At 42.9% G+C, this 12,922-nt stretch overlaps 1 protein-coding gene across 2 annotated transcripts; it reads left to right on the top strand.

The window, feature by feature from the left end:
• Positions 1-196: 196 nt before the first annotated feature.
• On the top strand, positions 197-9,702 carry LOC139559199 (Krueppel-like factor 15). 2 transcript variants are annotated; one of them, XM_071374985.1, is made up of 3 exons: positions 201-422; positions 3,486-4,559; positions 6,798-9,702. In XM_071374985.1, exons 2-3 carry the CDS (start codon positions 3,541-3,543, stop codon positions 6,964-6,966), a joined length of 1,188 nt encoding a protein of 395 aa, XP_071231086.1. In that variant the 5' UTR covers positions 201-422; positions 3,486-3,540; the 3' UTR covers positions 6,967-9,702. The 2 variants fall into 2 exon arrangements, with proteins under 2 accessions (XP_071231095.1, XP_071231086.1); XM_071374994.1 differs by having other exon boundaries at positions 197-4,559.
• Positions 9,703-12,922: the final 3,220 nt, after the last annotated feature.

Raw genomic sequence — 12,922 nt, 5'->3', positions numbered from 1 at the left:
AATGTTTGACTTAACTGTTTGAAGGCGATACGTGTATAACGACAAGCAGACCAGTTAGCAAATCGGAAATGTCAGTTTCCTAGATCCGATTAGCACTTGAATGCGGCACTTTCAAGTAGCCTACTTGTACAGGTACCTACATCAGTGACAGTTCCCAAAATAATGGCAAACCGCGCCCATCGATCGGAAACCAATAGAATCTCTTGTTTTAGGGCGAGCCTCCGTACGCTTAGCCAATCAGAACGGCGGAATTGGATCCGTGCCTCCTAGCGTACAGCAATGCAGTCATGTGATGGCCACAGAAAGAATGCCAACATGGAACTGTGGCAAGGACGGGATCCCTTTCTGCAAAAATAAGACGGTGAAAAACTTCGAGGACGGTGCATTTCGAAAGGTTTTAATATAGTTAATGATTATCGACGGTAAGTTCACCCTCACTAGTGGTATTTGCTGTATTCGGTTGACCCTACACCCCGAACTTGTGAATTCCTGTCTGGCTGTTGTAGTCAGGTCCCTTTTGCCATGTGCCTCGCCTGCCCATACGCTGAATTTAAAAGCAGTTGAAGTTGTAAATAATACTGTTTGCGGATGTCGAGGATAGTTAATCGATTGTAGGTCTATTACAGTTTTCACTTTGGTGTAATACGCACTTATTACGGTCCTGCTCCATGTTGTTTTGCGCCCGATACACATATATGCGCGTCATGTGGCCAATGTTCAGGGTTGCCAGGTCTAGCTTAAATGTTGAGCCAGTGATTGCTCAAAACCCACCACAAGGCCTGAACTAGGCCAACAAATGTTTTTCGCCGCAAGTGAGGAGTTACCACATTTATTCAATAGGTGTCTCCATAATGACAATCTAAATACAGCTGGTAAAATTGCTTTACCTTGTTCTCTATCTTTATCCCTTTGTTATTGGTTTATCACACCAAATGATTTAATTTTAAATATAAATCGAAAAGCCCAAACAGTTTGCTTTTTGACTTCTTTTAATTAATTAAAGTAAGTTAATGTGTGGCTGCAGTCTGATGTCCTAGTCATCCACCCCTCTGGAGCTAGATGGAAAGGGAAACGGAGAGAAGCCATCCATCAGTCCAGTACATCAGAGTTTATTGTACTATTAATCAATCAATCACTGCTATTATAATTTGATGGTAATGGAGTTAATCGGTTACGCTCTGTGCTGCGCTCTCTCCTCTGACTTCAACTTTCTGACCAATGTTAGCTTGCTACATACAGGGCTCAATACTTTTTTCATCACTGTCCCAAAGTTGTTCCAAAGTGCAATTTTAAACCGTCCCAAACTGAAGATGAATCGTCCCAAATTAAATTGGGTCTACTCATAGGACGTAGGTCATTCATAGATTTAAAAGGCTAAAAAGAGTAGCCTACTACCGAAATAGATAAATGGGGCTGTCAAAAGAATCCTCTAAAAAAGACATTTGAATAATATATCAATCTATTTAGCATAAATGTGCAAAAATAATTAGGCTACATGGAAATGTAGACTAGGTAGTATGCATATTGGTTACAGGCTCTTGTCCACACCGATACCAAAGCCACATTTTAAAGATACTTTTAATTACTTAAATGTATGCTAAACGCCAGTCATGTTTGACAATTATAATGTAGTATAATTTGCCTAGTTAATGTATTGTAATTTGCCTAGTTAAATCAAATAAAAAGAATTAAGCAATAAGGCACGAGGGGGTGTGGAATATGGCCAATATACCACGGCCAAGCGCTGTTCTTATGTACGACGCATCATAGAGTGCCTGGACACAGCCCTTAGCCGTGATATATTGTCCATATACCACAAACCCCCCAGGTGCCTTAATGCTATTATTATAAACTGGTTACCAACGTAATTAGAGCAGTAAAATAAATGTTTTGTCATACCCGTGGTATACGGTCTGATATACCACGGCTGTCAGCCAATCAGCATTCAGGGCTGGAATCACACAGTTTATAATTAACATTAACATCTAAAGGTTTGATTCTGTTGACATACTCCAAGCACGGTTCGTTCAGATAAAATGGTCACAACAGCAGAGAGAAAGGCCAGTTCCTGTTGCGCACCGCACACATCACTCACTTTGAACTCTGAGTGGAGGCTGTCAGCATTTTGAAAGTATTTAGCCATAACATTTAACATTTTATTCATGAAGCATGTCTTACCTTGTTTCAAAGTACCTTAGCCAAAATCAGACCATATGTTGAGGGAATCATTTTTTTAAACAATTCCTTATGCCATTGAAACCAACATTTATTTTTCTATTGATTTTCAAATCAACTTTTTCATTGTCCAGCAGGCAAAGACTCAAACTTAGTCATATTAGCAACCCATGCTAGTTGTTGCATCTTTAGATCTCCCCTCTTTCAAAATTTCTAAAGGATATTTTCATTTCTGTCACATGAAACCGCTCACGTGTGGTGCGCTTTTTAGAAAGGTGCGTTCCCGCTAATTGCATTTTGGAACATTTGCGTGTAGGGTACTGCTGTGTGCACATTGCTGCACTAATGTGAGGAAATAGTTCATCAACATTTTAAGCTAAATGTTCTGATCTGTTGCATTAGCCTCATTGCTTAACTTTTTTTTGTTGATGTACAGTAGTTGTATGATTTAGAATCTATCGGCCTAGAACAGTCCTAGAGTCTGTTTAAACCGTCCCAGACATTTTTATTTATCGTCCCGGGACGACGAGGGCCCTTAATTTCGAGCCCCGGCTACATAGTTTACCCAGAGAGAAAGCACATAGTTCTATCCTCTTGCTGAAACTGTTGGATGATTATTTCTCAGTTTTTCTTTAATGATTGGTAGGACTGGGGGTGGTCAGGATACAGCGAACGAGGCAAACAAGAATTATGAGGGAGAAGTAAGTTGCTAGCTAGTGCTAGTTTATTAGTTTGTTCTCACATCGCGTGTCATGACTGCCTTCTGCAACGCTCTGTCAACACCAATGACTGTGCTCAACACACACACACCCCCCTCCGGCGCTCCCTCCCCACCACTCATTGGCAGTGTTCGAGAACATCAAAACGACTGCAGGTGACTGCCGACTGACTGATAACCTTGCATCATGAATAACAACTCATTATTATTTGTAGATCGGTGAGTCACAATTTACCCATGATATTGTGGTTATGATCCCCTCGAACACGGCCACTGACTTACTCACTCAGCAACAGCCTGCATCACTCCCTGATAATCAGTAGTAGTAGCTCACAGTGAAATGTAATAAAAATAAAAGAGAAATGCCATTTTCACCCACGATATGGTTTTCAAAGGAAAACCGCCGACATGGCAACCCTGCTACTGTTTACACTGGGCACAGCATTATGCACAATGTATCCATTTAATTATCCACAGTTTTGCTACATTGGTATGAACGACATTAAAAAGCACTAATGTGTTCAATATTATTCTTATTCATGATTCAGCATTTACGTTCTTAACTGCGGTATCCCCAACGTTTTCTATGCAGGTGTAGTGAGAAGCGTGGTTCTCCTGTGTATCTGGACTGTATCTGGACTGTATCAATGGTGTCGTTAAGCAGCAGAGCGCTGGTCTCTGATAATGACCTCTTTAGGGACAGTGTTAGCCTGGTCTCCCTGGGGCTTGTAGAGGGAGAGGGCAGTGAGGGGGGGAGCGAGGGGGGTAGCTTTACTTCCTGTTACAGCCCCGAGGCCGGGGACATTGGGGCTCGACTCAGCTTCAGCCCTGGAGAGGAGGAGGATGACGAAGAGGAAGGGGGCCTGCTCCGACTCTATCTGACCCCCACAGAGGGTCTGCCTGACTTCAGCCCCCGCCTGCCCTCACCCTTCTCTCCCACCATGGAGGACATCGAGGAGTTCCTCAGGGAGAAGATGGAGAGAGGGGGGGTTCTCTTCTCTAGTGAACCCATAGAGGAGCCAGCTCCCTCCCCTTCCAGCTCCATGGAACAACCCCTCTCCTCCTCAGGGGGACACAGTGAGCCAGGGACCAGCAATGCCCCGTCACCCCCCACCCCACAAACCCCCAACACCCCTCACACCCCAAGCCCATCCCCCCTCACCCCCTCAGTGCTCCTGGGAGCACCCCTGGTTTTCCATGTCCAGTCCTTTCCTCTGGCCCAGCCTCACCCCCAGACAGGCTCTCCTCCTGGTGCATCCAGTGGGCTGAGATTGGCCCACCTGGTTCTGGGACTCCACGGAGGGCAGAACGTTACCCTGCTGGCCTCACAGGTGCCCTCCACCTCAGCCGCCCTTCTCAACATAGCCAGCACGGACGCTCCAGACCAGAAGTACGTGAAGATTGCCCCTCTACCGATCACTGTGAGGGTTGCCGGGGGGCTTGTTGGGGCAACAGTCATTGGGGGTCACAGTGGAGGGGTTGTGGTCAAAGCTGTGACCCCCCCTAGGGTCAACAGACCCCCTCCTAAAGAGACACTAAGGGTACACAAATGTTCTCACCCGGGCTGTGAGAAGATGTACACCAAGAGCAGCCATCTGAAGGCCCACTTCCGCAGACACACCGGAGAAAAGCCGTACACCTGCAGCTGGCCTGACTGTGTCTGGAGGTGGGTTAAATCATAACAATGCTAGTCAACATGCAGAGAAAACACAGGAACCTTGGCTTTGTTAGATGTAGTTTATTACCATATAGGCTAGCCATTAACATGTGATAGGATACTAAAACGGAGGGAGAAGAAAGAAAAGCCTGTAATGACTGGTTTAAAGTGAAGTGGGTATGATGATGACAGTGACAAACGGATGCTCTATCACGGTTGTTCTTTTTGTTGGGATATTGAAATACAGTATTTCACTGTAATTATTTTGTAAAGCTGAGCATAAAGAAAATATTGTTCTGTCTCTGCAGAGGTAGGGAGTAGAGCTGGTATGAAATGGTAACAATATAGAAGCTCAGCAAATATTAGATATTACAACACACTCATTGTGGCTAACAGTTACAGTTTCCCAATATGTAACTGCAGTGAGCTCTGTAAGGAAAGGATTGGGCTTGGTTATTAAGGTAGTTAGAAGATGTGAAAGGATATGCTTATAATGTTTGTACAGTGCCTTCAGAAGTATCCCAACCCTTTACTTTTTTCCACATTGTGTTACAGCACGAATTTAAAATGGATAAAATTGAGATTCCTTTTTTTCTGGGCTACACATAATGCCCCATAATATCAAAGTGGAATGATGTTTTTAGAATTTTTTACAAATTAATTAAAAATGAAAAGCTGAAATGTCTTGAGTCAATAAGTATTCAACCCCTTTGTAATGGCAAGCCTAAATAAGCCTAACATTTGCATAATACGTTGCATGGATTCACTCTGTGTGCAATAATAGTGTTTAATATGATTTCTGAATGACTACCTCATCTCTGTACCCCACACATCTGTAAGGTCCCTCAGTCGCGCAGGGAATTTCAAACACAGATTCAGTCACAAAGACCAGGGAGTTTTACCAATGCCTCGCAAAGAAGGGTACATATTGGTAGTGTTTTTAAAAAACAGGCATTCAATATCCCTTTGAGCATGGTGAAGTTATTAATTACACTTTGAATGGTGTATCAATACATCCAGTCACTACAAAGATACAGTCGTCCTTCCTAATTCAGTTGCTGGAGTGGAAGAAAACAGCTCAGGGATTTCACCGTGAGGCCAATGGTGACTAAAACAGTTTGAGTTTAATGGCTGTGATAGAAAACTGAGGATGGATTAGCAACGTAGTTACTCCACAACACTAACCTAAATGACAGAGTGAAATTAAGTCAGCCTGTACATAATACAAATATTCCAAAACATTCATCCTGTTTGCAACAAGGCACTAAAGTAATACGGGGAAAAAAGGGGCAAATCAATTAACTTTGTCCTGAATACAAAGTGTTATGTTTGAGATACATCTAACACAACACATCACTGAGTGCCACTCTTCATATTTTTGAAGCATGGTGGTGGCTGCATCATGTTATGGGTATGCTTCTAATCAACAAGGACTGGGTAGTTTTTCAGGATAAAAAATGTACGTAATGGAGGTAAGCACAGTCAAAATCCTAGAGGAAAACCTGCTTCATTCTACTTTCCACCTGACACTGAGAAAAGAATTCACCTTTAAGCAAGACAATCACCTAAAACACAAGGCCAAATCTACACTGGAGTTGCTTACCAAGAAGACAGTGAATGTTCCTGAGTGGCTGAGTTACAGTTTTGACTTAAATGTACTTGAAAATCTAAGGCAAGAACTGAAAATAGTTATCTAGCAATGATCAACAACCAATTTGACAGCTTGAAGAATTTTGAAAAGAATAATGGGCAAATGTTACACAATCCTGGTGTGGAAAGCTCGTAGAGACTTACCCAGAAAGATTCATAGCTGTAATCGCTGCCAACGGTGCTTCTACAAATTAATGACTCAAGGGTATGAATACTTATGCAAATTAGATTTCTGTATTTCATTTTCAATAAATGTGCAGACATTTCTACTTTGTCATTATGGGGTATTATGTGTAGATGGGTGAGAATAAAACATATTTAATCCATTTTGAATTCAGGCTGTAACACAACAAAATGTGGAATAAGTCAAGGGGTATGAATACTCTCTGACAGCACTGTATATTGTAAATACTGTTTTACCCACCATTTAGTGTTCCTATTTCCCTCAGAGCTGGGTCTGAGCACTAATTTGGGGGCAATCAAACAGTGGGAATAACAGGCCTCCTGACACACTTAGCTGGAACCAACTGAGCTAAGTGTTTAGCATAGAAACAATTACAATTCAGAGAAATTATTAAAGCACCTCTATCTCTGTAGGTTCTCTCGTTCTGATGAGCTGTCTCGTCACCGGCGCTCCCACTCCGGGGTCAAGCCCTACGAGTGCTCTCTGTGTGAGAAGAAGTTTGCCCGCAGTGACCACCTCTCCAAACACACCAAGGTGCACCGCAGCCCCCGGCCTGGCAGAATCGTCAGAACTACCGTCTGACCCAGCCAGCATCTCAACACAGCAAACCCAGCTCAGCCCAATCGTGATCCTGATGCCACCCTTAACCCCGTTGCAGCACTCCGTTGCAGCATAATTCTGGACGGCAGAATTATTAGTACCTGCCTCTAGAATTCAGAGCAGCCTGGTCCCAGCCCAGTCCAACCTCAACCCGACCACAGGCTGACAGACTAATCAGACTCATCCACTCAGCCCTTCTGCGGGAAGGCCCCGTTAGGGAGTCTGAGTCCTCATTAGGACACTGGTGCTACAGGAGCAGACCTGGACCAGAACTTAAGAGTAGGGTTCTGAATCTGATTCAGACCCTGCTGGCCTCTGCCCTCTTTACCCTCTCCTCCCTCCTGCAGCAGAGCAGATGAGGGCTTGTCCTGGTGCTAGACAGTGAACTAACAGGTAACGGCCATCTCAGGGATGTGATTGTTCAGCTTAAAGCGGATTTCAGGCCTTTAGGTTAAATCACATCCCCCTGCCACACACACACCTCGTTACCCTTAGCAGATGACAAGCGTGACAGGCAGCTGCACAAGGTCTAAGTCTCAGAAGATAATGTTGTATATGTCATTAGATTGTGTTTAAAAGACTACACTGTCACACATTCTATTCTACATATTATATTGCTCTGTGAATCTGCTTTAGGAGTTAGACCCTCAAGACAGTTTTAGAGGTAAATGCACTGGCCCAGCTCATTCTAGCCCATAATCTGTGCTATTAGCCCAGTTGAAATTTGAAAGTACTGTGTTGATATGTGAGCTGCCAGATTCTCTCAGAGAACAGGTTTGAGTCTAAATCTCTTACATATCCCCTCCTGCTCCCCATAGTGCCACACCTCTGGCCCAATCACATCCCTCCTTGACCCTAACGGCCAATCCAGTACTGTTATCACCGCTTCCCTGACCTCATGCCTCTTTCCACTCCCTAAAAGACCTTAGGGCTGCAGACTAGTGTCTGCTGGTTTTCACCATGGTGCTTTACTGGTCCATTATGTAATAACTGGTTAGTTAAGAGTCCACTCACACCCACCTGGTTTCCCAGGTTTGCGTCAGATGCTGATTGAAGGCAAGTAACTGAGTGAAAACCAGCAGACACCGCGGCCCACCTGGTCCATGCTCTTAAACCTATAAGCTCTTTTACATTCTTTATGTCTTTGAAATCAATGTTAAACTGACAAAAGAGACTTGGCGAAAGCTGCTTATGTGTATACTGTATGTTTTATACATTGTCTTTTCAATGCAAAGCAATCCGATATGAAGAAGTGCTTAGTCATTTACAGTAGTAAAGGTTAGTATGTTAGGCCAGCAAGCAAAGCTAGTCATTTATAGTGTACAGTACTGTACCTGAAAAGGGCAGCTGATCGTTGTCCAATCTGTATCTGTGAAATATAACATTTACATGTACAGAACATATAGAAGCTCCTATCCAGAGAAACCCTTAGTCAGTACATTAAGCTATCCAGTGGTGTCTGTGCTTGGTGAAACTGTGGAATGTTATTGAGGGGTCCTCAGATCAGCCAGACGGGGGTTAATTTTGAGACCCACTCTTCCATTAATGAGTTATTCCATCACACCCCATCAAGATGAGCCCTCTGTTCTCAAGTGCACTTATGTTAGCAGGTCCAGCAGGAGAGGGTTAAGCATGGAGAAAAGTTATAGGTAGCCCAACGGCTAAGGAATTGGACCTGTTGCTGAAAGGTATCTGGTTCAAATCCTGGGGCGGGCACTGGAAAAATAGGTGTGAATTGATCTGGCAACTGAAGGGCTACTGTTCTTCTACTGTTGGGCCCTGCACTGCAGCTTGATCCTGTGCTAGTCTCAAATCAAATGTTATTTGTCACATACACATGGTTAGCAGATGTTAATGCGAGTGTAGCGAAATGCTTGTGCTTCTAGTTCCGACAATACAGTAATAACCAACGAGTAATCTAACCTAACAATTTCACAACAACTACCTTATACACACAAGTCTCAACTGTGTGTGATGTGTGCTGTAAGACATGGACAATAAAGTTGTTTTCTAAATGCTATGCCAAGGACTGGAGGGCTCTGCTACGAGTATGTAAGCTGTATCTCTGGATTTGAGTGTAAAAGGTGCTTTTTCAACAGGCTACTGCACTTAGGAAACCATATAGAGAAAACAACAGACTTTTCAGGGTAGCAGTTTTGGCCCATATTCCTTGAGAGAAACCAGAGTGGGTACATGCGCTTTAAACCCACTTATATTGTACTCAAATTTGCAATCCATCACTCACATTTGCCATCCATCACAGTGATTCAGAACTTATGATGAGCCAAACTGTTTTTTAAACACATTTTCTTGCGTGTTGAATTTGGATGGGTAAACTCAGAAAGGACCACCACATCAGTATCACTGGCAATCATCATCATTAAATGGTATCTTGCCATTACAGAAACAGTTTGATGTTTTTTAAGATTGTTTGTGTATTTCTTTCTTTGGACATGACTCGTTTGATTAGATCACGACCACATCAACCCACCGAGACAGACGTCTGACCCAGCTGTGTGTCCATGACTGATCTGGTCCCTCTGATTCAGTCCTATTGTAAATATTCCCCTTTCTGCCTTACTTTCAACCTTAGGTCGCTCTCTCCCAGTAACTTTATCTAACTACTGTAATAATTCAGTTCTGCTGAAATACACGTTAAAAAAAAATTGAATACCAGAAATGCTATTTTCTTATGTATGAGAATAAAGGATAAGAAAATGTAAACACGATCCTCGTCATTATTTGAGTCATGGCTTTTTTGTGTGTGTGTGTATTTCAAGAAACAAAATTATCCATGCTTTCATTGGGAAGTCATTAAGTCCATCTATTCTTTCATTGGAGTGACATTCAAAGATTGTAAAACTATTGCTTTGTCTCTGCACCAAATAACGGTGTTGATTGTGGCACAGTGGGAGGCTGTTCCTACACGTCTCTGCCTCGGAAGAGAATGGCGTAGGCTTCAGTACTCTGAACCCTGGCATATTTCTAACATTGATTCTGCTGTTACAGAGTGAAGAAATGTGGGTTTACAATGCTAGAGAGAGAGAGAAATTCTCCCAGTGTGCTTCAGAAGCCAGCCTGCCTGTAAGACTGGAATGTCTGGCACTGTGTGGAGCTGAGTCGCTCTGGGACTAAAAAAGTGTCTGGAAGAAGATTGGGCTGCATTTCATCCCAAAAAATAGCATCTCCTCCCCTCTGCCCTTGTTCACTTGACTCTCCCGTTCACAAACCTGAGACGACTGGGTAGGTGTAAGCCTCCATCACTCACCCTAGTTCCCGGGGGTGTTGTTCTCACATATCCAGATCTGTGAAAGGAAGTGAACGAGAGCAGAGGGAAGGAGACATCTTTTTGGAATGAAGTGCAGTCCTGAGATCGCTAGAAGAACTGTGAGGCTGCAAATAAGCTCCATCCATACTGCCCAGGCCCAGGGGTTACTGTCGTTCTAGAATAAACATACATCATTCTTGGCCCTATCGCTGTGGATGCATTCCAATGAGAGCCACAGGTGACATCACACTTCACAGGTTAGTGGTTGAGGTTTAGATTGGGGAGGGAGGGTATCCCAACTGATCCTAGATCTGTACCGAAGGGCTACTTCTACTATGTGCAGGTACAAGGCCCATCTCAGTAAAAAAATACATTACAGTCCATCTCCTTAAACCCTCACAGAATTTGAAAAGGTGAATAATTTGTCCACAATTTTTATATACTCCAACAGTGATTAAATGGTTTGACAAATCTTTAACATTTGTTTACTGTGTTTTCTGTCCAGCGCTTGAACCAGTGTGATGTTAGTAGCATACATTTTCTCTTTAATTGAAAACCTCAGTATACTTTGCAGAACCACATTAAAAAGTACACTAGTCTACTATGGTCTAAATACTGTAGTATTACTATATTTATACTGTATACTATATGTAACGGATGTGAAATGGCTAGCTAGTTAGCGGGTACGCGCTAATAGCGTTTCAATCGGTTACGTCACTTGCTCTGAGATAGGGAAGTAGGGTTTGCCCTTGCTCTGCAAGGACCGCGGCCTTTGTGGAGCGATGGGTAACGATGCTTCGTGGGCGACCGTTGTTGATGTGTGCAGAGGGTCCCTGGTTCGCGCCCGAGGTCGGGGCGAGGGGACGTACTAAAGTTAAAACTGTTACATATAGTATTCACTGTAATGTTTTTGCGGACATGACTGTAGATTACTATATTATCCATCAGGGGTTGTAATTATTTTCCTATCGTTTCATTATGAACAGAATATATATATGTTTTGTTCCGTTCCACCAGCAAAAGAAAATTCTGAACTGGTGGAAACCAAAATAAATTACAGGTTTATATAGATTGTTTCTGTTCCTATTTAAACCTCTGAAATAGATAGCTTTTTAAACATTTAGTTCAACGTTAAATTAATTCACCAATCAGTGTGGATAGAGCAGCTTGCTATGCAGCGAGTAAGCGATTTAATCTGTATAGTAAAGTCGTTAAGAGTAAATTGCATTTTGCGGTAACAGCATGGTATAATCATAATGAAAGACAAACACACACTGTGCTGCCAGTCACAGTGTAGGGTGTGCAATGCAACTGACATTTTGTGGGTGAGGAGAGAGCAAGAGAGGATGGAGGAAGCTTGCCTTGAAGCGCTGGGCATCTTGTTATGACATGAATTATCTGACTTAGGCTCACAGAATTATACCTACGGAGGAGCGGCTTCTATGGAGGAACTTTGAATATCTTTGAACATTGGACCAGAGCAAACGTTAGTTAGTTAGCTGGCTAGCTAGCTAACAAGCTTGTGTGTGAAAAACAGCAGTAGAATTAAAAACATGTCTTACCTTTTTGTAGTTAATAAATCCAATGTGAAACGTGATAACTATAGTATCTTTAACTAGCATTGAAAAAGTGAATCCATTATTTTAAACATTTCTCCCTAATTTCTGAATCATGCTTGTAAAGTTGTCAGTAGATTATAGCAACCTATGCTTCAGAGGAGTGGGGCAGGTAGCCTACACACAAGCACACCCATTGGCAAAGATTTCCAGCTAGCAGGCAGATGCTGGTTTCTGAGTGACAGAGTCAGGGCTTTGCATAGGAGCTTTGTTAGGATTTTTGTGGCAATGAAAAAAAATGCCCGGAAAGTAAAATAACGTTATTAACCAGTTCCCATGCTTTTATAATAACGGTTCTGTTCCGGAACAGTATAGATAACTTTTGCTTCCGGTTCAGGTTCTATTCCTCAAATAATTTAGTTATTTTATGGTTTTCGGTTCTGTTCCCTGAACCGGTTCCAACCCTTGGTATTCACTGTAGTGTTTTTGCAGACATGACCATAGTATACTGCAGTATTTACTGTTGAGTTTTTGCAAACATGACTAGTATACTACACTGAGTATACAAAACATTAACAGTGTAGTCTGGTATTTGTGCCATTTTAGCTAACCCTAGTTGGCAGGTGTTACTACAGTTACTACAGTAAATACTACAGTATACTACAGTCATGTCTGCAAAAACACTACAGTGAATACTATACACTGAGTGTACAAAACATTAAAAACACCTACTAATATTGCCCCCAGAACAGCCTCAATTCGTCAGGGCATGGACTCTAGAAGGTGTCAAGCGTTTCACAGGGATGCTGCACCATGTTGACTCCAATGCTTCCCACAGTTGTCAAGTTGGCTGGAAGTCCTTTGGGTGCTGGACCATTCTTGATACACACAGGAAACTGTTGAGTGTAACGGATGTGAAATGGCTAGCTAGTTAGCGGGTACGCGCTAGTAGCGTTTCAATCAGTTACGTCACTTGCTCTGAAACCTACTAGTAGTGTTGCCCCTTGCTCTGCAAGGGCCGCGGCCTTTGTGTAGCGATGGGTAACGATGCTTCGTGGGCGACTGTTGCTGATGTGTGCAGATGGTCCCTGGTTCGCGCCCGGGTCGGGGCGAG

The sequence above is a fragment of the Salvelinus alpinus genome, chromosome 2, assembly GCF_045679555.1.
Source record: "Salvelinus alpinus chromosome 2, SLU_Salpinus.1, whole genome shotgun sequence".
Lineage (NCBI taxonomy): Eukaryota > Metazoa > Chordata > Actinopteri > Salmoniformes > Salmonidae > Salvelinus > Salvelinus alpinus.
This window is presented reverse-complemented; position numbering and strand designations above follow the sequence as displayed.